The sequence below is a fragment of the Varanus komodoensis genome, unplaced genomic scaffold, assembly GCF_004798865.1.
Source record: "Varanus komodoensis strain SLA01 unplaced genomic scaffold, ASM479886v1 scaffold29_1, whole genome shotgun sequence".
Lineage (NCBI taxonomy): Eukaryota > Metazoa > Chordata > Lepidosauria > Squamata > Varanidae > Varanus > Varanus komodoensis.
This window is the reverse complement of record NW_025335759.1, coordinates 9,270,573-9,295,932: the sequence shown is the minus strand read 5'-3', so window position 1 is coordinate 9,295,932 and position 25,360 is coordinate 9,270,573. Positions and strand designations below refer to the sequence as shown.

Below are 25,360 nucleotides of genomic sequence, written 5' to 3'. Positions count from 1 at the left end.
CGTTGGCTTGGGTTGGTTTATATCCCCCTTGGGTACCATGCAGAATGCTGGTGATAAAAGAAAAAAACCCGATGCCGCACGCTCCAAACAGCCACCGTTGCAAGATTTTGTGATTTTTTATTTTGATGAAAGGAAGTGCCGGATGGGGGGACATTTAAACTGCACACTGCAGAGACAGGCATAATAAACAGTTGCTCCGCCTCTCACCATCACCACTGCGTGCTGGCATGCAAATAATAGCAAAGCTCCACCGAAATTCCAGATGTATTGCTGCTTCCTGGCCTTAAAGCTACTGCAAGAACTCGAGCAAAGGGGCGCTTGCATTTTTGCACAGGGCTACAGTGGAAGCTGGACTCTTAAAGGTACAAAATAGGACACGAGAAAACGAATGCTTTACGTTTCCAAACGGAGCACGAGAGCAGGTGGTTCCCCTCCAGGCCCTCTCCCACTATCCACAAAGGCCACTCATTATGTTTTCATTATACTTAAGGCACTCTATACCATCTTCTTCCTCTTCGTTTTATCCTCACAACGCTCCTGTGAGGTAGGCTAGGCTGAGAGCTACTGCCTGGCCTGAAGTCACCAGCAAGCTTCAAGGCCAAGTAGGGACTAGACCCTTGCTCTCCCGAGCCCTAGTCCAACACTCTAACCAAATGGCACACTGGCTTTCATTTACACCTGGGTGTAGGGGTTGTGACACTCCAAAATTCTGCCCTAAAATTCGAGGCCAGTAGTCCCTCTGGCCAGTAGTCCATACAATATTAATTCCCCCAGACCTGGTTTGTTTGCTCTTCATTTGCTTCACAAGGAATTTAGAGTAAGGAGGTTAAGCCTCAGTGGAAACTTTTGAGTAATATTCTTTGGTATATGAAAGGAAATTGGGCAGCGACAAAAGAGAAGCGGGGAAAATTGGGAACAAGTTATAGTGTGCAAAGGCTGGAACGGTAATTTTTTTAAAAAACATCCTGCAAAGCATACAGTTGAGTGCAGGCTCTGTGACTTATTCTCATTAATTTACAATAAGTAGAAATACCTGAAAAAGAAGCCTTGATCCAAGAAGAAAAGGGCTAAGTCTTGCCAGGACAGACTGAGATCAAAGACCAGCCCTAAGCAAACGTTACCCTCCTGCCCTCCTAAAGAGAAGCAGAGAATTGCAGGCAAGTGGCAACTCGCCCCCAACAGGGGAGGGGGGTTCCAACATCACTGCTGCCCCCCACACTTTTGGTCCCAATTGTGCCACCTCCCCCCTCCTGAAAAAATGAAACAATAGCTCAAACATATACATACAAAAACAGTCACTGTACATTATGACCATCCCATAGTCAGAAGATGCTGCATCTTGAAAGTGACAAAGGCCGGGGGTGCGGGGGAACCAGACTCCCTTCAACCTGGGGAAAAGAGAAGAAAGTCAGCTGGCCGGCAGAGTCTGCAGAGGTGGCCCCAGGCAAGAGCCGCTTCAGCCATGACTTCCCAGGCAGGGTCCCCAGACTTGGTTCTGCAGACCTGGTAGGGCTACAGCTTCCAGCATCCTTGACCACTGGTCATGCTGGCTGGGGATGCTGGGAGTTGTAGGCCAACCATGTCTAGGGATGCTGATCTAAGGTGCCCCGTTTGGGCAGCAAATGAGACCAATCAATTAGAACACTTCCTCATAAAGATGAAAGGATGGAACAGTCCTGCCCCCACTCCTGCTTTTATCTGGATCTTGGTTTTGACACCCACATGGTGGCTTCTGAAAGGAAACAGGGCTATAGCTGTAGGCGGTATCCTTTCTACATTCCAACCATATTTATTATTATTTTTTTTATTATTTTTTCGATTTATATCCTGCCTTTTTCCTACAAAGGGCTCAAAGCAGCTTACATCATTCTCCTCCTCCATCTTATCCCCACAACAGCAACCCTGTGAGGTGGGTTGGGCTGAGAGTCTGTGACTGGCCCAAAGTCACCCAGTTGGCTCCATGGCCGAGTGGGGACTCGAACCCGGATCGCCTGAGTCCCAGTCCTGTGCTCTTAACCACTGCACCACGCTGGCTCTCTTAATATGGCTCAGTGAGCGAGGGGGCCTTGCTGTGGATCCAGAAGTCATGGGTTCAAATCCATGTAGGTGTGGTTGAGACGTTCACAGCCAGGGAGATGGAGTGGCCGGAAAGCTGGACCAGGATCTGGGAGACTGGAGTTCTTCTCTGCAGTCAGAGATTAAGTTCCTGGGGAGACTTTGGGCCAGTCGCTGGCGCTCAGCCTGGCCTACCTCACAGGGGCTGCTGCTATTGTAGGGATGAAATACCGAGGATAATTCAAGCTGCCCAATGATCGCTTTCAGCACAAAAGGCAGGATAAATCTAGATACGCCGTTTCTTTCCTGGATCGGCATTTCCAGTTCTGATGTTTTTCCGAATTTATTCCCTAGAGGCTACCTTACGTCTGTAATGCAGGAGTGGGGAAGTGTTCTGGAGGGCCGTATTCCCTTGGACGTATCCTGTTTGGGCTGGCTGTAGGTGGGCACAGCTTTCCCTCCCTCCTCCTCCTCCTGCTTAGTTCCCGGCAGCCAGAGAAAAGGGGAAGTATTTTCTGGTAATTTCCCATCTACACGCCTGTGTGGCCTTCAGCACTGCCTGCTGCTGCAGGTCACTTGCAAGAGCTTCTCCGAAATAGAACGGTCTTCAGTGGTCAGTGCTCTGCACTAAACTGTCATGGGGGGAGAGTGGGGGGCGTATTTTTGGGATTGCACTGACTGTGGGGTGGCGGGGCACCAGTCTTGGGATAAACAGATCCTTAGGATTTTGGCAGGGGCTGTGCTTGGGTGGAGAAGCCTCTCCGGCGAGGGACAAGTCCAGGCAAGCAGCTCAGGAGCCAGAGTTTAGCCGGCAAATGAAGGGGTGGGGGGAATCCTGCTCAGCTGGCGATGTGGGAGGGGCAGCAGGCTGCAAGCCCCCTCCCATGCTAGGAGGGCCTCTGGAGCCCACATACCAGACCCGCTCACACACCGGCAGGACGCCACGAAGGCAGCCAGCAGGATGCCTGAAGGGGGATCCCTCCGTCCCCTCTCCCAGGGTCCCTGGAGAAGCTGCCCGCCCGATCTCCTGCTTCAGGAGAGTGCAGAAGATCGGGTGGGTGGGTCCCCGGGGCTTCGTGACAGCTTCAGCGCAGCAGGGTTTGGTTTGAACTCGGCTTCCTGTGGGAAGAGGGTGCATGAGCGCAAGCGTTTTCCCACGTGGCCCCTGCTCCGCGCACAGACGGCCCGCTGCGTGTGTCGAAACCAGAAAGGATGTAGGTTCTCCTGTCGCTCTTTTGCTAATGAGTAGCCCCAGGTGGCTTCTTTGAAAACCGGAGAATTTTGCCTCTCTTTTCTATGCTCCTGCCCCAGTGGAGATCTTCCAAAATTCACTATCAATGCAACAAAGGTGTGTGTGTGTGTGTGTGAGAATGACAGACAGAGAGACAGACTGACTGAGTGGGAGGCGGAGAAGGGAACTGTCTACCTGTCCTTGGCTATGAGGGGAGACTGTTTACATCAGGGCAACATCACAGGAAGAACAAATCTCATGCCTCCCCTGGAGCACAGCATTCCAAAGCAGTCCCTTGGAACTGTGCATTAACGTGATGAAATACCAGCCTACCTGGAAATCCTAACCATCCATAGGAGAATTACCCCATTAAGGTCTGACCCTGAGAAAGGAGAAGACTGGAATCTGCGGCTGCGTTACGCCTGCTTTGACCATGTGGAGGAGTATTTATACGGGCATTACATCATCACAGGTTGCTTTTGACCCACAGGAAGATTCCTGCAAAGACTCTCTGGACGCCCCCGCCCCCAGATGTCGAGCTGATTTCTGGATCCCTCACGGAATGCAGAACTAGGGAATCCTCAATAAGGAACCAAGCTTCCTACTCGGAGCTCAGAAACAAGGGGAAGGAAAACCGCAGGCAAAATGGGGAGGGGGTATTCCAGCCTATGCAGTCTTGCCTACCTGTGGTCTCTTAATTACATCACCAGAGGGTGGGTATCCCCCACGACGGAAGGCACAGATTCGAGGCTGCCTTTGTAGATAGGCGTACGCTGGCCAGCCTCTTGCCTGCAGAGATAAAGACAAAGACAAGCACCCCAGTCTGAGTTTCTCCATCACTTGTTCCAATGTGCAAGCTGAAAAGATGGAGATTAGGCGGGCGAGAGGGGGGCATTCTGCACCGAGCGACACACTGTCGAGGGAAATTAGGATGTCATGCTTGCCCGCACATCAGGTGTCGAACATGTGTGAACTAGGCTCTGCTTCACCCATTAAGTGAGCCCGTTCAGGGATGGCCATGGATCAGGAACGATGAGTTGAAACCGGCATCCGTGCCACATGCAGTACAGACTCGTACATTCTCTTTGGTTAAGTAACCCCCACAGGCTACAGGTTTGGGTTGTGGGGTGAGAAGAGGGCCCACAGGCCACCAGGCGGCTCGACCACCCGCCAGCCTCCCAGCCGCAAACGCAACCCACACAGCACTCACTGGGCGGCTTTCTTCTTGGCCGCGGCCGCTCGCCGACGGGGCACCAGGACGGCGAGGACCATGATCAGGAGCAGCAGCAGGACGGCGGGCAGCGCCACGGACAGGGCCAGCATCGGGGTGCTGAGCGACATCAGGGACTCTGCAGCGAGCAGGCGAGATGGAGACGAGGCGTCAGCGACCGAGTGCAGCAAGGCCCCGGCCCTCCAGCCAGACGGGGAGAGCGGCGCACACCTGGCCACCCACACCTCCCTTCGCCTACACAGGCAGCGTCCTCTCCGATTAAGGGAGTGCCTTCTGTGAGCTGTCGCCAGCGGCCCTTAGAAGCTATTTTTCCAAGGCTGCGGGCAGGTCTCAACTCCTCCTGGAGAGCACATGCTCAGGGCTGGCGAAGGACTGCAAAATGTGTTCTGAAGAAAGAGACCTGCGAAATGCCGGCTTAGCTTGAGGGTATCTGGACAACAGGAGCACCAGGGCAGGCTGATTTTCGGTGGTACTGACACTGGCTGATACAGAGTTAAGGTGCTTATAGAGATAAGACTGGGAGATTTGCAAATAACATCCGTAGGTTAAAAAGAAACCCACCCAAAGGCACAGAAAGTCATCGAGAACTCTGAAGAATTCCCGGAATGTTTCGTAGCTTTGGGGACCTAGAACAGGCGGGGACGCCATGGGGAAAATTCTTGCAAGGGCTGAGGGGAGACAATTCACGAAAAACATGGATATAAGAAATGCCTTGCAGCATGGGGTGGGGAACATGTGGCCCTCCTGGTGTTGTTTGACTATGACTCCCAACAGCCCCAGCGAGTATAAGCCATACTCAAGGGTGATGGGAGTTGTAGTCCAACCGGTAAAATTGCATGTTTGAGGCATGCAGGGCGCTTGCACAAAAAAACCCTTTGCAGGTGCTAGGAAAGAGTCCTCACCGAGCGAAAATGAGCGCTCAGGACCATCCACAAGCAGGAGGACTGACTTGCTCTTCACCAGCTGGGCCAAGGTGGGATGCTGAGCCCGGCAAGTGTAGGTCCCGGCTTGTTCCCGGTTCACCTTGCTGAGGTTTAATGTGTTGGATGGCAGAATCCAGTCGTCCCCCTGTTGTGGGAGAGAAGAGCTGTTAAAATTGTATGCATTCCAACAGAGCCATGACTTGGGCCACACTTAAGCCACAACGCTATTTCCTGTGTTAAGGCTTTGGGTCCAAATGAGCCCCCGGAGCAGCAAGAGCTGAAATCTGGGCTGCATGTGACATTTAAAGTGTCTTCAAATTGGGTTTTACCATGGACCACCCTTCCAATGCTGTTCTACCCACTGACCGCAAGCAGGAGTACTTTTACTTCTGGGGCAGTTAAATACTGGCTGTCTCTTTCCCCTTTCTTCTTCCTCCATTGCACACATTCAGAAACACGGTTTAAAAAAGTAATGCACACTGAGAATTCATGGAAGGGGAGCTGGGATATCCCCCAGATAGGTCTTCTTGGCTGCAGGATGTGGACCACGGGGCAAAGTCGCGGGGATTTGTCTCTTCAAGGGGAAGCTGGGAAGCTGCACGTTCAATCTGAAGAGCTGCCGCCTCATGTCTGCTGAGCTGCCAGGGCTGCTCCCCTGCCGTAACTCCTTGCCCCCTCAGCACAAAACATCCGCGACAGGCCTACGTTCACCCTCGGAACTGCATCCCAAGGAGAGACATGTTGGTCATAAACATTCTGGCACCAGAGGTGAAAGACTGAGGGCGGACCTGCCAGTTATAAGGTAAAACAGCCTTTCCAGACCTGTGTTTATTTCACGATGCTAATGCAGGGACCGGGACGGAGAGATACCTGCACAGGCAAATTAGCTAACGGGAAGGGGTGCTCAGCCCTTTCCCAATGGCAGCCAATTTTACCTTGGAAATCCCCCTGCCCTGCCCATTCATTTTAAGCTAATTTTCCTGTCAGGCTGTAAGATGATGTACAAGTCCACTAAGCTTAGGTGAAAATGGCTTTTGCAGGGGGAGGGGAGGGGAGGAAGAAAGCGGCACCGTTTCTTCAGTGTTGCTTCAGCAGCAACCAGTTAGGGAACCAAGAACAGGGACTGGAGGAGAGCACATTGCAGGATAAATCCCTGGCAGGCAAGAGCAGTTTTGCCATGCAAAAAATAGGCAAACATCTAGCACACCCGCCCTGGTGGAAGGTCCCTTCCTGCCTGGTGGGGCCAACAATCTTTTGCCTCCTTTGGGGGTCCTTCTGCTGAGCTCAAGCACAGCCTTACGGTCTTGGGGTCCCTGCTGCAGGAAAGACCCCCCTCCCCATTCCTCTAAAGTTCTCACCTCTCGGGTCCATTCGAAGAGCGGTGTCTGCGAGGAATCTGCTGAACAGAGGAGTTTCACATCCTGGCCCTCCTGCACTCTGATGGTTTTCTCCATGGTCCCACACCAGGAGTTTGCACGAGAGATGTGGACGCCGCGGAGATCTGTGGCCAGAGAGAAAAGGGGATTCATGCCATTCTTAGGCTTCGCTCACAGGTGAGATTCCAAGTCCTGGAGAGCCAACAGGCGCAGCTCTCCCATATTAACAAACGCACGAAGGCTTAGTCCAAGTCGAACTGGTGTGGCTCCTGCCGTCTCCAGCCCCCAAGGCAACTTGGGAATTGGGCGTCTGATGCGGAGGATACGGCAGTTCTCAGAATATCCTGGGAAGGAGGAATGGCAGTGAAACCTGCTGAAGGGTGCCTCACCCTGCTCATTCCCCGTTTTACGGGGGAGCAGATGATGGCATTCCCCATCCGGAACCACATTTCCCGCCCCGCCCCAGCGTTCTCCCAGTGCTGCTTCCATCATTTCGCCCTTCCACTAAAAAGCCTGTTGAGGAAAGGACTAACTGGTAGTGCTAATAACCTCCTATCTGGAAGCACCCCAGAACGAAGGTGGAGCTCAGCTCCTAGCAGAAGCGTTGCACGTTGAAATTACAAGGAAATGCTCCCAGTTCTGGTGAGAGCTGCGATGACCCACCCAGAAGATGCCCAAAGGGCTGATCTTCAACATGACCTCAATCATTCCGAGAGCAGCAGCGTGTGCCAGAAAATAGAGAGCACAGTTAATGAGCTGCTGTAAGAACAGCCATGCTGGGTGAGAACAAAGGCCTGGCTGGGCCAGCATTTCGTGCGCACAACGGCCAAGCGGATGCCTGTGGGAAGCCCACAAATGAACAAGAACACCTTTGCCGCTCGCCTGTGCTGCAGGAGGTCAGGTCTGGCCACCGAGAGTAGCAACTGCCGGTAACCTTAATCCCCACGAATGTGTCCAATTCCCTTTCTAAGCCGCCCACGTTGGTGCCTATCGCAACAGCTCATGGTCGCAAACGCCACTCTTTAACCACGCGCTGTGTGAACAAAACCCCCTTTCATCCGTCCCGACTCTTCCGCCACTTTCTTTCACTGGCTTTGCCACGGGTTTTGGTTTCCAGACAGGAGCAAAGCTACTCCCTACCTACTTTCTGCACAACACGCAACTCTTTCATGTCCCCCTTGCCTTGTCCTAAGCTACAGAGCCCCAAATATTGTAACCTTTTCTCAGAAGCGTTTGCCCCTTCACCCCTTTGGCCGCTCATTCTGCACCTGAACTAGGTCTACAAAGCCCTTTTTGAGGTGCAGAGGCACAGAATCCAAATGTGATTGCACCACCGAATTGTGTAAAGCTATTAGGATATTGCCAGTTTTACTTTCAGCCCCATTCCTAATGATCCCCTACATGGAATTTGCCTTTCTCTTTCATTGGACTACCCCGTTAAACAGTACACCGTAGCAAGTAAATGTACTACACACGCGCTTTCTATCAGCCCTTTGATTCCCTGTTTTGTTATTCTATTCCCTTTGAAACGGCAGCCTCCCCAGCAGATCCATGGATAGATTTATCTTATACTGCCAAGTATGGATGTACGAAAACAGGGAAATCTGGCTCATTTGTGCACGATCAATTTCCTGCCCACTTCCGATTGCAAACGCCGGCAGGAGCAGGCCGAGTTGAGGCATTTTCAAAGATCTCCTTCTCCAAGATGAACCTTGAATTGCACCTTTAAAAAAGCCCAGTCTAATCAAATTTGTGCAAATAGGAACCTGAAAACCATGTCACTGAATTAGTACAGAATTAGCTGATTTGCACAAATCATGGGATAGCCTAGCTGGTGGCCAGGATGCCAATTTGAGTAAACTCCATTTGTATCTTAAAATATGTAAATTATAGTCTGCCTTAAGAGACGCAAGCTGGCTCAACTGCACCACAGCAAAATGGTGGCAGCACAAGAGCTGATGAACCAGAATGCAGGAAGCGTGTGTGTGTGTGTGGGGGGGGGGGGGGTGCAAACTGTGAGAATATGTTAATCCAAATCACAAGCTCCCAGTCCTCATGTACCACTTCCCTACTGCCATCTAGTGGAGGAAAGAAGAAACCCCACATACACTCCATCTTCAGGTCGAGCACATCGGAGACGGAGGCGTTGCTGGTGGCATTGGAACTGGCGCAGCGGTAGGGACCGGAGTGCCAGTACTGCACGTCGTTGATGGCCAACAGGAGGCGCCCGTTGTCGCGGCTCACAGTCACGTCGTAGAACCAGCAGTGCAGCCTGCTGCCTTTGTCCAGAGAGATCCAGCTGTGGAGCCACTGCGGAGGGGAGAAGAAAATGCCTCACATGCTCCACGGCCTTTTGCAAGCCTGCTTCTTCTCTGCCCTGCAAGCAGTCCAGGAATGGGAGTACCAGCCCCTCTGCTCACCCCATAAAGCAGCACGGTTTCAGTGCCCTTCCGTGCTGCTTGTTCAGATGGATGCACTTTGAGAAAAAGCATGGAGCTAGGGTTCAGGCATGCTGGGGTTCTAGAAGACGGGCGGGTGGCAATCCATCAGGGCTGAAGAGAATAATAGTGCTAGAGGCGGCCGCTAGGCCACTGGGTCCAACCCCTGCCCGATACAGGACTGCAAGCTGAAGCATCCGTAACAGACAACTGCCGGACCACATCCTGCATGCCTCCACTGTGGGAATGGCCACACGCTCCCCAGGGAACAGATGCTGCTGCATCCATGCCGTGGCTCCGGGAGGAAAATGAGGCTCCTTTCCTGGCCCAGGCTTTCCGCCACGAGTGCAAGCACCTCCAAGACACGATCCCGGGGCACGTGCTGCAATGCAGCCCTGCGAGCCGTTCCTTTGAAACCTGCCCCACATGAGTCATCCAACTGCGGGGAACTGCCCTGTCCCAAGGTCAGCTGTCTTGCCGCCTTCCGCCTCAACATCCTCACCAAGCCAGGAGTCAAAAGGAAACCTTCGCTGCAGGAAACAAGCTATTGTTTAATTCGGCTTCATCTGGAATCCATCCAGGGTGGCCAACCTCCTTTGCATGCCTGGCCTGAACTGCGTAACTGCCCTGGAGCCTGACTCCGTGGGACACCCCACCCGCCTCTAGAGCCCGCCGGATGTTTTGAGCGACACGTCTCAGCCCTCCTGATCTCTAGCCAAGCTAGCTGGGGCCGATGGGAGCTGAAGTCTCACAACGTCAAGGAGCAACCGTGTTGAGGAAGGCCGCGCCGTGTTGACCTGTAACTTAGGCACCGGGAGCTCCAGCAACAATGGCCCGGAGCTCACCACTGGGTGTCCTGTTGCCGCAATGGGGATCCATCCAGTCCAGCATGTCCACACCGTGACCAGCTGGCTGCCTGTGGCCAAGCCACGTGCAGAGCGCACGGTCAAGCATGCCTTCTTGCCCATGCTCCCCAGCGACCGGTATACATCGGCACATCGCCTCTGCAGTGGCAGGTAACATCCAGCCATCGGGGCGAGGAGTCACGGACAGCCCTGCCCTCTCTAGATTCGCCTAATCCCCTTTTCAAGCCATCGCTACATTTCCTAATGACGGCCGCCATCTGTTCCTGTCCTAGTCGGCCTTGCCCAGTGCTAGGCAGTGGCAAGCTAATATCGCTGCCGCTTTTCTGCACACACATCTGTGCTAAAATAATGGTTGTGCCCTTTCACCTGAAGCTTTGGTAGTCTTAAGATAATCTCCTCACTTTAACTGAGCACAGCATATTGTCCGGCAGGAGTGCACCACACCTCAGAAAGTGCTCCCCGGGTCTCTGTGTCCCCCAAAGCATGTGTGTATCAAGAAATGCTCACAAAATTACCATGTCCCCAAGTTTTTGGAGGGGAAGCCCAGGCATGAGCTTAGCCAGGACAGACTCCCACCAATGTGGCTGGCTGGGGCAGGACAGGAATCTTTGGTGGAAACGTACATTGGATTGCACCCTTAAATGAATTGAATACTAATTCTAATCAGAAGGATAATTGCCACCCAAGTGGTTGCGTGACCTCTGCCTTGACCCAGGTCTTGCTCAAAGCTCAAACTTAAACGGTTTAATAGAACTTTCTGCCAGGCCTTTGCCCAAGGGATTCCAGGGCTCGCAGGAATGGCAAGACGGGAAGGCTCCCTCGCGGATTCCTAATGCAGTTCCCAGGCTTCCCTAGCAAAGGAGCGCGACTGCCAAGATGCCCTCTGTTCCGAGCTGTCCGCCGCCTGCATGACGCACGGCCCTGCCCACTAGGTACGTGCCGGCCGAACGGCAGCGGGCTGCTCCCGTGGAGCAAACAACCCTCACTCGTCCGCCAGGTGGGCGGAGGCCTGCCTGCAGGTAACGCAGCCTCCACCAGCGTCGGCTCTTAGCCATCCAGCCCGCCTGGCACAGCCAGAATGCTGGGAATTGTTTTGAACGGCAACGCCTAGAGGACACGAGGTTGCAGGAAGCGGCAGGGATGGGCAGGCGGACAAGAAGGATCCTTCACTGCCTAACCTTGCTGAATTTCTGGAAGGTGAATTCGCTTAAATCCTCTCCTCCTTCGTCACTCAGGCACTCCAGGGTCACATTGCTGCCCTCCAGAATAGGACCCGCCTGATCATTGAGGCGGATGACGGGCAGCCCTGAAAATTAGAAAGACAGAAAGGTTGGAATGAGGCACCGTCTACCCTGAGCCAGTCCGTCTCCCAACCCTGCACTAGATCAGCCTCAGTAACTTCCTCCTTTGAGAGAAGTGCTGTTTTCATCTTGTTACCCTTCCGTTTTGCGTTTTTAGTGTGCTTGTTACACTTAATCCTACAAATGTTTAGACAGGGAAAAGGATGTTTTTCTGTTTAAACATGCACAGGATTATTTCTGCATTTTCTCAGTGTATCCCATTCTCCAAATCTTCTCCAGATGTGCCACACTACAACTCCCATGCTGGCTGGGGAAGATGGGTACTGCAGTCTTGGTGCATCTGGTGGGTACCAGGCTGAGGACCCTGCCACCAAACCGCACCCGCGGCTTAATTTTAGCAAGTACAGAGGCTCAGAACCTGGTGCATCCGTCTTTGGGTCAACTCTGGGTACATGAAGTATATGCAGAGTGTCTGGGAACTTCCATCCCTCCAACTTCTCCACTGGGCGGCACTGAGCTGTTTAAGTCCTTCTAGCATCAACAACCAGTAAGTATTCTTATAAGAAGGCGTACCTAGCATTTGTAGATGCCATGATCTTCAAAACAAGCCTGTAAGGCAGTTGACTATTAGCCTCTATAATTTTGAAGATGGGGGGGCTGAGGCTTGGAGGGAGCAGCTTGCTTGTCCGTCATGCCAGAAATTAGATCCAAGTGGGGAGTTCCCACAAGGTATTGCTCAGTCACTATGAACTACAGCTGCGGCCAAACAAAGCTATTTTCCTTTCAAATTTTAGGGTCAGTTCTGGGGCAGTAAAACTCTCCCTTATCTTCTTGCACCACACAGAAGCAGGACAAAACCTTGGTGGGGCTGCAAAAGGAGGTTGCCAACTTTTTATTCCAGTCCTGCTCCTGTGCTGTTAGCAAAAACCAGAAATCCAGTACATGCGGAACAAGGGAAACTTTTCCCTGCTATTGACTGCCATGTCTGGAAATTGTTATCCAACAACAACCTGGCCCCAGTTTCAACAGGATGTGGTTTCCGATATTTTTGTCTAACTGCACTTTCCCCAGCCTGACACCCTCCCATTGCGCTGCCCTTTTGGGACGTCTCGTGAGCCGAGGTTGTCCGGGGCAGATGGGCGATGAAATCCAAAACTTCTACGGGCACCAGCTTGGGGAAGGCCACTCGGCGAGGCTCCCACGGCCCCGAGAAGAAAGTTTCCCATCACGTGCCCCACGCTCCTGTTCTGCGCGGCGCGTGGGACTCGGCGAAGCAAAGGCCCCCGGGCTCGCAGCGGCGGCCACCCCAGCGGGAAGGCGGCTTGCCCGCGGGCGCGCCCCCGCAGCCCCCCCCCCAAAAGGAGGCGGCGCTGCAGCGCCAGGTCGCGATCCGACTCACCTGCCCGGGAGAGGCGCAGGGTCACCGCCAGGCCCAGGGCCAGAAGCCAGAGTCTGCCTGGAAACTGCGCCATCGCCGTCCCGCGCGGCTCCTTCCCCCGCTGGTTCTGTCCTGCAAGGGCGGCGGCAGCGGCGGGGGGGAACCCACAAGAGCGGAGTTACGTTAACGGCGCGGTGTCGCAAAGCCGCGCAGAGCCGAGCAGAAGTGCGCCCGGGCGGGAGAGCCGCGCGCCCCGAGCAGCCGCGAGGGGTGGGAGCTGCAGCGCCGCCGCGACCGGAGAGGCCGGTCTGGGCGCCCCGGGCAGGGGCGGGCGGAGGAGTCTGCGGGGAGGGAGCGCCGTCCTGCTCCGCCGCTCCGCCTGGCTGGCCCGCGTCTCTGGCCCGAGCGCGTCCACACGGGCGGGGAGACGTGTGAAGGCGGCCTCCTCGCACTCCCCCGAGGGGCGGGGCTGCATTGTCCCGGCGCCGCGGAGTGGCTGAGCCGGGCGGGACGGGTTCCTTCTTCCCGCTCGCCCCTTGCAAAGGGCAACTTCCCAGGCGGCCCAAGGCTGCCGGGCAAGTCGAGCGCCTCCCCAGCCCCCGAGCCGGCGTCTCGGCTGCCGCCATCCCCGATCGCGCGGCTCTTCTTTGCAGATCGGATTCTGACGGTGGAATCCTAGACACGTGTCTTCAGAAGTCATTCCTGTTGACTTCCGGGAAAGCGAGTAGGAGATCAACAGCGAGCTGCCTCAGTCTGAGGCGCTCTTACCTGTGCTCACGTCAGAACGCACATTTACGCATTTACATCGACGGCAAACAAAAATAGAAACCAGAGTTTTGTGGGACCAGACACATTGCTATGCGCTGGAAAGATTCAGGGTCCGTGGTTGATTTATGTAGATTGTGACTGTGTAGGGCACAAACCTACATAAATTTTGCGCAGGTTAATTTATATCCAAATATGCAAATCTAGGAATAATTACTAGGATTTATTTAAATTCGACAAAAGGCAAAGCCAGCCAATTAAGTTCTCCTCCAAATCGCCTCAATTAAAACACATATTTTCGGTTTGCCTGGTGCCCCAGAAATTCTCAATCAGCAGTTGCTTTGCAATTAGAAGTAATTTGCAATCCAGTGTAGTCTCACCAGTACTTCCTGCTCCCTTCTTCCTAATTCTCCTTTTCCTTTGGGTGGGAAAATTGTCCCCTCTTTGTGCAGTTAAGCTGAAAGCGATACTTTTCATAAAGGGGGGAACAGCCCCCAGAGAAGGGCTCCCCTAAACTTGATACCTCTAGATGGTCCCATGGTGACAGTGTGGTGCAGTGGTTAGTACTGGACTGGGGGCTGGCGGTTTAGCTTCAAGTCCCTACTCAGTCATGATTTTTTCTGTGAGTCTGTTCAAACAAGGTATCCACACTCAGGGGCTGAATGTGGGTTGCTGCCAAACAGTATGTTGTTGAAACGTGGGTATGAACAGCCCTCAGCTCACCATCAAACAAGCCATGGGTTCTCTTTATAAGTTCTTCATGGTTAACAAACCATGATAAGCTTCAGACAACACACATGAATCCACAGATCAACAACCCATGGTTTAATGACAAACCTCTGAGTGTGGGTTATTGTGCTGTCTGAACTCAGCCTGTTTAATCTGGGGCCATTCCCAGTCTTTCTAATCTACAGCACAGGGTTATTGTGAGGGCAAAATGGTGGGCGTGAGAAGCTGTCCTGCATTCCTTTGAGAAAAGCCAAGAAAGAAATGCAAATAACTATTAAATTTTGATACTGCCCAATAGCAGTGGCTCTCTGGCCACTTACCTAAGTTAAAAGAACACACACAAACAAAAGTTAACAAACAACAGAAACACAGCAATTGCCTTTGGATCAGCAGAGATGCATAGCAGCAGTACAGGATAAAAAGTAATATTAAAAAGAAAGTGTTTAAACGCAAGGCAAATAAATAGGGCTTTACTTGGTGCTGACAAGAAAATAAAGTAGGCACCAGACACACCTCATTCCACAGCTGGGGTGCCACAACCAAAAAGGCCCCCCTTTGGAAGGGGCTCCTGGAGAAGGATCCCCAGAGATGACCTTAGGGGCTGGGGAGGTCCATATAGTACCCGGAGGAGGGCTTTCTCTGTGGTGACACCCCATCTGTGGAATGCGCTCCCCAGAGAGGTCTGCCTGGCGCCGTCATTATTTGTTTTTCGGCGCCGGGCTAAGACCTTTTTATTTAAAAAATATGTTAATAATGTTTAATATCTGTAGGTTTTACTTGTGCAGCCAGGGTGTTTCCGGATTTTAACTGTATTTTGTACTATGTTTATTTATTTATGTGACTGTCCCGAGGCTATAAGTGATGGGACGGCATACAAAAACTCTAAATAAATAAATAGGATGAGGCAGTCCTTCAGAGAACCTGGCCTAAGCTGTTTAGGACTTTGAATACTAGCAGTAGCACTTCGAATTGAGTCTGAGCTTGAACTAGCAGTGCAGCAGGGAGACGACTGGTTCATACGTTCTCGTAAGCCAGTCCCCACTGCCAGTCTTGCTGCCCTGTTTTGGATCAGTTGACGTTTCCAGACTGTTTTCAAAGGCAGCCCTGTGTACAGCGCATTGCAGTCATCCAAAAGAAGGATCCTTCGGTGGATCTTAAGAGATGTTAATGGAGCAATATGTTACCGAAGACAGAAAAACTGGCAAAAAAGCACTGGAATTGACAGAGAGAAAGCAGAACAACAGCGGAGGCGAACTTTGATGCGTTCTCTGTGAGGTCTAAGAGGGAAGGCATTTTTCAATGTACTGATGTTAAGATCACATTTCTCCTTGGTGTGGGAATTTCCACTTGGACTTTTGTCTCGGCTTGCTACAGCTGCGACGGTTGCGCAACCTTCTGTAAGCACGCACATTGCCTAAGCCAGTTTTCTTTCTTCCAAGCCTTCAGTTCGGGGAACAAAGTCTAACCAAGCAAAAGCGAAAGTAAAACTGACTCCTGCTTTCTACACTGAAAGCTATTAAGAACAAAGAATCCGGTGGCACCCCAAAGACTAGCAATGTATTATTTATGAAGCGTTCACATTTTTAAGGAGCGGCAAAACCGTTTGTTGTTGCTACTCGAACAGACTAGCATAAAAATTACAAGGGTTAACTTTTTCTTCTTCTGGCAGGATTCCTTTTTCCTCTTATTCTTCACTTTTTTTTTAAGTTCAACAACAAGCATATTCAGGTGCCTGTTGGGTTCAGTCATGCAGGAATGCTTCACCTGTGGAATTCCTGCCAGGGGAAAAGGGGAGTGGCTGCCTGCAGAAGCTAACTCAGTCCTGAACTGCTTCCTCATACTGGAGATGGGCCCAAACAGCCGTAACACAGACGATGGGTCAGCCATCCACTCTAGCCTAGGCATCCCCAACGTGGTACCCTCCAGATAAGTTGATTGGGGGATGCTGGGAGTTGTGATACACGGAAGGGGCTGGGTTGAGGAAGTTTGCACTAAAGGCCTGGAGTTTTCCTCAGGAGCAAATGTTCACGTGTTTATCTTACGGAATGCTCTCTCCCGCCTTTGGCACACCAGGCGAAAGGAGGCCCTTGAGACCTGAAAGTCCCACAGGATTGGTACTTTTGTTGTAAACACAAAACCGACAATCAGTTTAAGGTCCCTTGTGTGTGTGTGTGGGGGGGGGGGGGGGCTATATTTGCACTGAATAGTTCAGCATCAGACTGTGAACAGAACAGGGACAGTGCTGGCATCCTATTCCTTTATATATCCCAGAATTCCCCCCCACACCCTTCTTCCAGATGCTGTGCCCTCTTTTCGCATGCAGCAAAATCTGCTCTTGCTTACTCCTTGCCCTGCTTTGCTTGCAAACCCTGTGGGAAGGACTCACTGCTCCTGTATTTATCTGTTAGATTTCTATCCCACATTTGCCTGTTTTTAAACAACTCAAAGCAGCGTATATCATTCTTCTCCCCCTGCTCTTAATCTTATCCCCACAACAACCCTGTGAGGTAGGTTGGTTCAAGAGGCTGTGACAGGCCCAGAGTCACCCAGTTGGCTCCATGGCTGAGCAGGGACTTAGAACCCAGATCACCTGAGTCCCAGTCCTGCACTCTTAACCACCACACCACATAATACTTTAAAAATATTAAGTCACCATAAGACCTCTAGTAAAAATTACAGGATATCTGTGCATCAGAGAGATAACGATGCTGGCAGTACTTGGTAAGATTTTGCCGGCAGGCAGAGCGGCAAAACCTCAGGTTATCCATAGCAACTTCATCCTGGATTGCTGAAGCAAGCCCTTCTTTGCACAATGCATAGACGGTTTATAGGATTCGTTGCCGGCCGACAGGGTGATGGCCTCTGTTAAGATGGGGATTAGACAAATCCATGGAGGAGGAAAGAACCATCAGACTCTCTTTCCCAGGATGACTGGAAGGGATTGCTCCGTTCACGGAGATGTGCCACTGGAAAGCAGTGAAAGGTGACTGCTGTCAGCGGAAGCCACGGCTTTGTGGAGGCTGCGGGAAGTGGGATGCTGGGTTTATTTTCATGTGGCCAGCAAAGTACTGGCCAGCTGGCTTTTAAAATACTAGGATGCAGCCAACTGGGGAGCCTGTGAGCAGGAAATGCAAGGAAAGGGGCTGGGCCGCAGGAGTCCCCAGCCTTCCCGAGCCAGTGGGCGCACATTTGGCGTTTCTGAACAAGGGTTGTGGGCATCTCATAAAATCTCTGCCATGGGGGCCAGGGCTGATCACAAAAGGCCCAATTCCCAGAAGACAGACCTGAGCAGGGCTTTTTTTTGTCATAGAATGCACCGGAACAGCGTTCCGGCACCTTTTTTTTCAATGGATTTTACTAAGTGATTTTGAATCCCGGTCAGTGTAGCAGGTCAGCAGCAAACATCATTAACATAGTGCTGATTAACATAGTACTGATTAACATAGTGCAGATTAACATCATTAACATAGTGCTGATAGTGAGATAGTGAGGGCTGCTCAGCCCACTGCTTGGTTTGGGATTGGTGTGTGTGGTCGCGCACTGCTTACTGCTGGCGGATGTTTATATGTGTGTGTGTTTATGTGTGTGTGACCTGAGTTCCGGCACCTTTTTTTTTTTTTTTTTTTTTTTAACAAAAAAGGCACTGAACCTAAGTACAAGGCTAAGTCTGATCTCCAAACCACCAAAGCATTCTTTGGAATCCAAATAAAGGTGGCGCTGGAGGAAGGCACTTTGCCTGGCGGGATGCCAGCCTCCGAGTTAAAACACACTGATGAAAAAACCTTTGAAGAGACAAAAATGCAGAATGGGGAGGGTCCTGGCGGGTGCCAAGGCTGAACCACATGGGAAAGCCCAAATTTAAGGCTAGCAGGGGGTCCCCTCCCCTCCCCTCACCTGCAGCTTTGCATCTTGCGACAGCCTAACCCAGCAATGCTCTCAGTCAAAGCCTTTCCTTACCCACCTCAAAGTCAGTCAGTGTGGACATCTCATTAATGTTTAAATACATGAAGGGAAGGAAAATGCTGCACCCATCCGATTTGGGGGGGGGGGGGGACGCAGGTGGGACTTGAAAACAGCTAACAACTCTATTTACAAGCATCTCTTGCTCTTTAAAGAATACAGCACTGTTCTCTTTCTCCGCTCAGACAGTCCAGCAACATGAGTAACTGGTTAAACTCAAGCAGCAGCTGGTGTGTACTTTAAGGGCCTTTGCCGGTAGTTTACTCTTGGACTGGGTAAACAGATAAAGGGTCACTCTCGTGACTGGGCAAACAGGAACACAGCGAGAGCCCTGCTCTGTGCCATGCGTCCTTTGTGAACATAAATGCAGGTAAAGTCTTCAGGCTCCAGACTTAACCAGTTTTAGATACTTCCTACATGGAACTGTGATTTGGCTTTAATCTACTGTATCTACTTTTGGTCTTCCCCCAGAACTGAGACGGGAGCACTCTATAAAGGATGTTTCCTTTCTGCTTCCGTGTTGCAGAACCTCCAGGGAGCACTGGGCCAAGTTGCAGCAGCAGAACTACGCTAGGGAAAAGAGCGGTTTCTTTCCTTTTCACGGTTAACTGCTGCATTTCCTTTCCTATTAAAAAACTCACGGAGAGTGCTTGCTAGACATAAGAACCGAACTGGAAAGTCATGATGTTGTCTAAATAACGCAAGTAGGGAATGAAGAGTGCATGGTAAGTGCCTTGCCTAAAACAGCAGGGAATTGGATGCCTACCATCTGGAGACACCCTTTTCTCCAAATTTCATCGCTGATCAGCTTTCTGATCCAAAAGATTTGGACTACAACTCCCAGAAGGCTCCAGCCAGCGCGGCGAGCTCCCACCATCAGGCTTCTGATGGTGGCCCCCCTTGCCTCAACTGCCACCAGAAGAGCATGAGAACATATTGTGGCCTGAAGGGACTGTGCTGTGGCTGCCCTTGTGCCCTTCACCAAGCCAGCCTGCCGTGCTCAGGGGTGCACAGTCCACCCCGCAAATTCTTGTCCCCAGCCACACACCGAGGGCTTTTTCTTACTACAAGGCGATCCGAGCCAAGTTTTCTGGAACTGGGGGCAGAGCACAGCTCCCGGTTCAGTGTAGATGTGAGTCACGAAGCTTCTGCTTTCGTCTCAGAACCCATTCGCCACCGCAGACACCCCTGCCGTGGTTCAGGAAGTAGCATGAGGACAGCTGACCAGGTAAGGGGACCAGGCAATGGGAGGCCCCTTGTTGTGATGGTACCACATTGGCCTCAAGGGAAATGTGGCTTGCCACTTCCCTTCTTCCCTTCTCAGAAATGCGACATCACAAAGCAGGTGGGCGGGGCTAAAGCAGGCTGGCGGCTCAGTCCCTCGCCTTGTGGCTGCCTGCAAAAGCTGATGCCGGTGCAGGAGGTTTAATCGGGTTGCGAACCGTGCTGCAAGAGTTGTAAAAGGGGGGAGAAGCCATGGGCAGAGCCACTTGGTGCTCATTCCCTGCCCCTCTCCACAATGGGCAGAGCCACTCGGTGCTTTCAACAAGCACTAGGGCCCAGCAAGCTAGAAATGTCCAAGGGGGAGGGTCTCCGCCACAGTGAGCTTCTCCAGGCCTGGAAGTACTTTGGATCGCTGGCATGTTGTCGCTGCCCCGACCCAAAAGCTCAGAGGATGCTCGGAGGTCTCGGCTGGTCTCTCGAAGGCCAGGGGAACCGATTGGCCAGCTCTGTGCCTTCCAGATGTGCAAAGTTACAGCTTGCATCACTGCCAGTTCGCAAACCTCTGTGGGGTGCCCCAGAGGAGACAGGATAGGGTGTGTCTGATAGCAAGGTTGGCCACAACTGTCTTCTTGCTCCTGGGGCACATTTTAACAGATGTGACTTTTCCTGTGCCTTTAGTGCTGTTTGGGAAAAGCTTCCACCTGCCAGATGGATTGGTGTAAGGCTGCTTAAGGTGCTGCCGCTGGGAAGGAAGGCGCAAAAGAAAACCTTGGCAATGCTAGTCTTGAGTTGGACGGAACCTGTTCAGGTTCAGATCTTGCATGAGTCAAACAAGAACCCATCTCAGCTGACAGCAAAAACAGCATGTCAAAGAAGCACTGAAGCCGATCTGAGTCGGCAAGAAGCAACACGTTTGTGAAGCTGTACACTCCCCATCTTCCGGGTGAGCACCTTCAGCTTTTAACACAGTGTGCGAAAGATCAAGGGCCATGGCTGACCTGCAGATGGCGGGGGGTGGGGGGGGGGAGTGTAGGCGCTCTCTGGAGGGAAGAGAGAATACAAGCACGGACAAGAACAAGGCCAGGTGAGTGGGGATGAAAGCATAGCACAGGCTGCTGTTCCAAAGACCCGGCCTGCTCTAGGAACTCATCTGCAGTGGAACAGGGGAGGCAAATCCTCACCAGGCGTTTCGGAGGAACATTCAGCACTCGCGCGCACCCGTGGCTGTCCTTTGGACTCAGGATCAAATTCCACCTGGGGCAAGTCACAGCAGTCCTGGCCTGCTCCCCTTCTCCTTTTGCTTCCTGGCGAGCTTCCTACATCTTTTCATCAGCAGAAAGTAAATATTTAAGAACATGCCACTTCTCTGTAGCGTATTACAGTTGTTCAGCATCTTTCACAGACTTTACAGAATTCTTTTGAAGGATTAGACATGACTTCCTGGAGGAGAAGTCTTTCAAAGATGACTGAATGTGATAGCTAAGCAGGACTTGTATGCATGCTGGCAGGATACCTTCGAGAATCAGGTGCTGTGGCTACCTGACAAGGGACTGCTGTCACCTTCACGCTATTCGAGAGCTTCCTGGGGAACTGGCTTACGGCTGTCAGCAACTGGATGTAATGGACTGTGTTCTGGATCAGAAATGCAACATCATCATTAGCATTCATCCTTAGCACCGGCCTGGCACTTCTCACATCACAAAGCACCAGTGATAGGCATTCTCACAAGCACAGAGGTAGTGTGACTTCAGGTACTGAGACACAGAATTAATTACCTATAACAACAAAGAGCAGGTTTCTAGCCCTCAAGACTGCAGCTGTGGGCGTGCACCTAGCTGAGAAGTGAAGCTTGGCACATCCTGAGTGAAGCCTTAATGCTCAGTTTGATGGATCTCTTGTCCTCAGTGAAAGGAGAATGGGTGTCACCCGTATCTCAGGGTGGAACATATGTGAACTTTGGACGGTGTACATGCAAAGCAAGTGACCCTTCCTTGATTGTATAACTGAATTATCTGTCCTGGCTCTTCAACTGTTTAGATGAACAAGCAGAATTGCTCCGGAATGGTAACATGATGTGCGATTCGGGATTGATGGTCTTTGCCGTTTGGGACAGGGCGAGTTCCCACGTCTCAGAAGCACAGAACAGCTTGAACATGAAAGAACCCACAGTGTTCTTGCAGGTGACAGGAAGAGGAAGCTACAGAGCAGTCAGAGTAGAATTTGGACTGGAGAGGGGCTTACTTGTACGTGTGCTTATGTGAGATTGTCCTTCGGCCTGTTTTTGCCTCTGACCTTTGCTGGAACACGGCTCTCAAGAGCTTGTGTGTGGGGGGGTGCGGCACTTGGGCCCCAAAAGGCTGCCCCTTCCTGCCCTAGGGAATTGTATCCTGTTTTCTGCTCTAAGCTGCTGCCCAAAGGCTTCCATGCTCTGGACCAGCCGAGTTATTGAAAACCACCGGATGAAGTGCTTCTCATACATTTGCCTAGGCAATGAGGAATCATGGAAAACCTTAACTCTTTCCAGCTCAAACGCTGTTCATTTTCAGGGAAAATCGGAAAGCACCAGGAACACAATCAGAAGGGAACAGTGTTCAGCATGCGCTGTGAAAGTGGTTGCTATTGCCCCCGAAAGGGGAACAGGCCCCCGTCCATCTTCTCGCAACTGTGGGTGCTTCTCTAAAACCCGCTTTCTCCCGCAACCACAGCTGAATTTCTTGTTGCTTTTGATGTGACATACTGCATGAACCCTGACTGCTTAAGCACTTGAGACGCAAGAGATGCTGCAACCCCAGCAGAACGCTCTCATAGGTGGATTAAATTCCATGCCTCCGCTTGCCTATGCAGAAAAAAATAAAATAAAAATAAAACTGACTTCATTCAGTAGCAGTCAGGAGCCCCATGTGACCCCCTGGAAAATGACATCATCCTCATTATAACCCCCCTCCCCTTTGGTTCTTTTAAAGGGACAGCAAGAAATTTTGTATTCTGGATGTCTTGACTGAGACAGTAATTCGATTAATGAACTCTGACAGAGCGATTCCATTATACAGATCTACTCAGGTGTAAAACACATTGAATTCAGTGGGGTTTATTTCCAGGTAAGTGGATATAGGATTGCAGGCTTACCAAACAATTAATATATAGGTTCTAGTTCACTTCCTGATCAACTGAATAAATCTGAATGAATATGTATATTAAATAGTAGTTCTTAAGGAAAAAAGAAAACATATTTGCTTTGCTTTTTAGACAGTGTATGTCAACTCAAAGGAAATGAGGGAAAAGCTTTTCTAATACGGAATTTTCCATCCAGTTTTTATAGTGCTTTATATTGAACATATTTTAAAATAGAATGTGACTTGAATTAAGCCCCCTGTTTTAATTCACACTTTCCCAACCTAGAGCCCTCCAGAAGGCATTGTTTGTGCACTACAACTCCCTTTACCTGCATGGCTGCCATGCTGGCTGTGGATGATGGGAAGTGTGCTTTCACAGTTCAGATGGGCTTGTCCATACTTGGATATTATTATTTTTACTACTCGATTACATTTCTATATCACCTGTAGCCAAAGTGCTCTGTGCAGTTTGCAACAGTTAAGTCGCCCATTCAGATTTCAGCCAGGCCCAACCTCACTCAGCTTCCAAGATGCACTTCAGGCTATACGGACGCTGAATATGGATGGAAGCAGGATAGTTCGGGGGAAGCCGGCTTGCAGCGGTTCAAAACTGGATTCACTGGAACTTGACGTGGTCGAGAAATGATGGTATGTGCTGTGAAGGGAATGAGCAACCCATGCCCTTCTAGATCATGTTGGACTGCAGCTCCCATGTTCCCTTGCTGCTGGTCATGCTGTCTAGGATTGATGGGAGCTGCAGTCCACCGACATCTGGACGATCCCACATTCCCATCCCTGCTTTACAACTTCTTGCCCTGCGCACATCTCTCCCATTGCCTGCTCTGTGGTTCAAAGGACTGCACGAGTCCCAGGAGCCAATCCACGCAGAGACCAATCTTCCACCTCCAGGTGTGCCACAAATGGATGTTTTTCTGTGCCACGGGTTAGCTTAAGTCATTGACCAGCCTTCCCCAATGTGGTGCCCTGCAGATACACTGAATTACCACTCCTATAATCCCTCAGCCAGCACTAGGTTAGGGAAAACTGCTGCAGAGAGAGGATTTGTGAGGGGGGCGGGGAGATAGCAGTGACAGGACATGTTTCTTCCAGGATTTGATATGTATCACACCTCACCTTCTGGGCCTTGAATACAGCCCTCTGGGCTGCTTAATTAAAAAGATCTGTAGGAGGCCAAGGGTACAGTCCTTTGCATGTCTAGATAGAAACCCCCCTTCCCCACAACTCTCAGCATATTCCAGGCCAGCTCTGCTAGCTGGCAGATGTGAAGAATCTGTAACTTTATGTGGTCTAAACATGCATAGGCTTGCACCCCAGGGAGCACTTTCTTCCCCTGGCTTTGCATATTCCAGTCTAGTTTGCTCTGCTGGATGGAGAACTCTCGTCTGCTACTTCCCTCCTTTGAAACTGGCAGTCATCCAGGCTAAGATCTTCCTAGCCATTTTCTAGTTTATGGGGTGATGATGGAAATAGCTGACGGGTCCTACTTGTGACAAAAACGCCCCCTGCAACTCCGCCAGGTCATGCAGTCTCTAAAGCGCTCACCAGTGGCATTTGAGTCTTTGCCAGGGCTACTCACCAGCCAGATTAATACTAGAGCTCCCTCTAACGGCTGCCAAGCTGACCATTTTCTATCTATTGCATGGAGTTCAGCTGCACCCACTGCTGGGCACTTCAATGCAGGAAATCGTCTCCTGCATGAGGCAACACACCGTGAATCTCCAGATGAGCCTTCTGCAGCCTGGTGCCTCCCATACTTCTTAGCATCCCTGACCACTGGCCATGTCTACTGTGGCAGGTGGATGTTGGAAATTCAAATACCCGGAGGGAACCTGGTTGGGGAACCCTGCTGTAGGAAAGCTACCCGAGTGCCAGGCCTGTTCCTAGAGGGCTCCTGTGCTTTTAACAGCCCTGCACCACAGGGTAGACCTGCCTGCACTATCGAGATGGGAGGGAAGCAGCCCATCTGCCTTGCTGCCATTGCACAGAAAAAGCTCCTGTGCACTTTTGGGATTCAAGACTGCGAAGCACCCCAGAAGCAGCTTATTCACCAGCCCAGCCCTAGCCGAACTCCATCATGGCCCTGTCCATGTCTCTGCACAGCTTCTGTTCTTCTGCCAGCGGGACCTGGCCATCGCCACTCCCCGGCTCCACCAAAGCTGATCAGGGGACAGCACCACAGGCCGACTGCAGCAGCCCCAGCTGTCTGGATGCCTGCTCCCCTGCCCTTTCATCTGGCTCCTGCAACCATGGGGACTGGGGCTAAAGAGGCCCAGTCTTCCACACCATGCATCCCCAGTCCAGCTGGGGATGCTGGGAGTTGTCCAAAAGATCTGGAGGGCAACAGGTTTGGGAAGCCTGCTCCACGGAGTGGGCAGTCAGACTGCACTCACTTCCCCGTTGTGGTGGACACAGTACAGCTGCCTGGGGATCAAGAAGACATTGCTGGGGCTGCCGGGCTTGGACTCCAGCGAGCAATGACATTTCCTAATAGTCTTTGGACCAGTCACTGCCTCTCAGCCTAACCTACCTCACAGGGTTGTTGTGAGGCTAAAACAAGGAACGAGAGCGCCGTGTCGGCTGCATCCAGTTCCTTGGAAGAAAAAAAGGCAGGTCTGTCTGCCTGCCTATGATCATCATTCAAGTGCTCACCCTGGAATATGCCATTATTCCTCATAGAGGGGGAAGCAGGAACATTAGTATTGCTTAGCAGCAAAATCCATGGAAATTAATGGGATTTATTTCCGAGTAA

The 25,360-nt window shown here is 51.5% G+C and overlaps 1 protein-coding gene across 1 annotated transcript; it reads right to left on the bottom strand.

The window, feature by feature from the left end:
- Positions 1-97: 97 nt before the first annotated feature.
- On the bottom strand, positions 98-13,136 carry LOC123025881 (cell surface glycoprotein MUC18-like). Its single transcript, XM_044435002.1, has 8 exons — positions 12,821-13,136; positions 11,299-11,426; positions 8,925-9,126; positions 6,799-6,941; positions 5,420-5,585; positions 4,497-4,635; positions 3,971-4,075; positions 98-1,388 (listed from the first exon to the last, which is right to left on the bottom strand). Exons 1-7 carry the CDS (start codon positions 12,891-12,893, stop codon positions 3,985-3,987), a joined length of 942 nt encoding a protein of 313 aa, XP_044290937.1. The 5' UTR covers positions 12,894-13,136; the 3' UTR covers positions 98-1,388; positions 3,971-3,984.
- Positions 13,137-25,360: the final 12,224 nt, after the last annotated feature.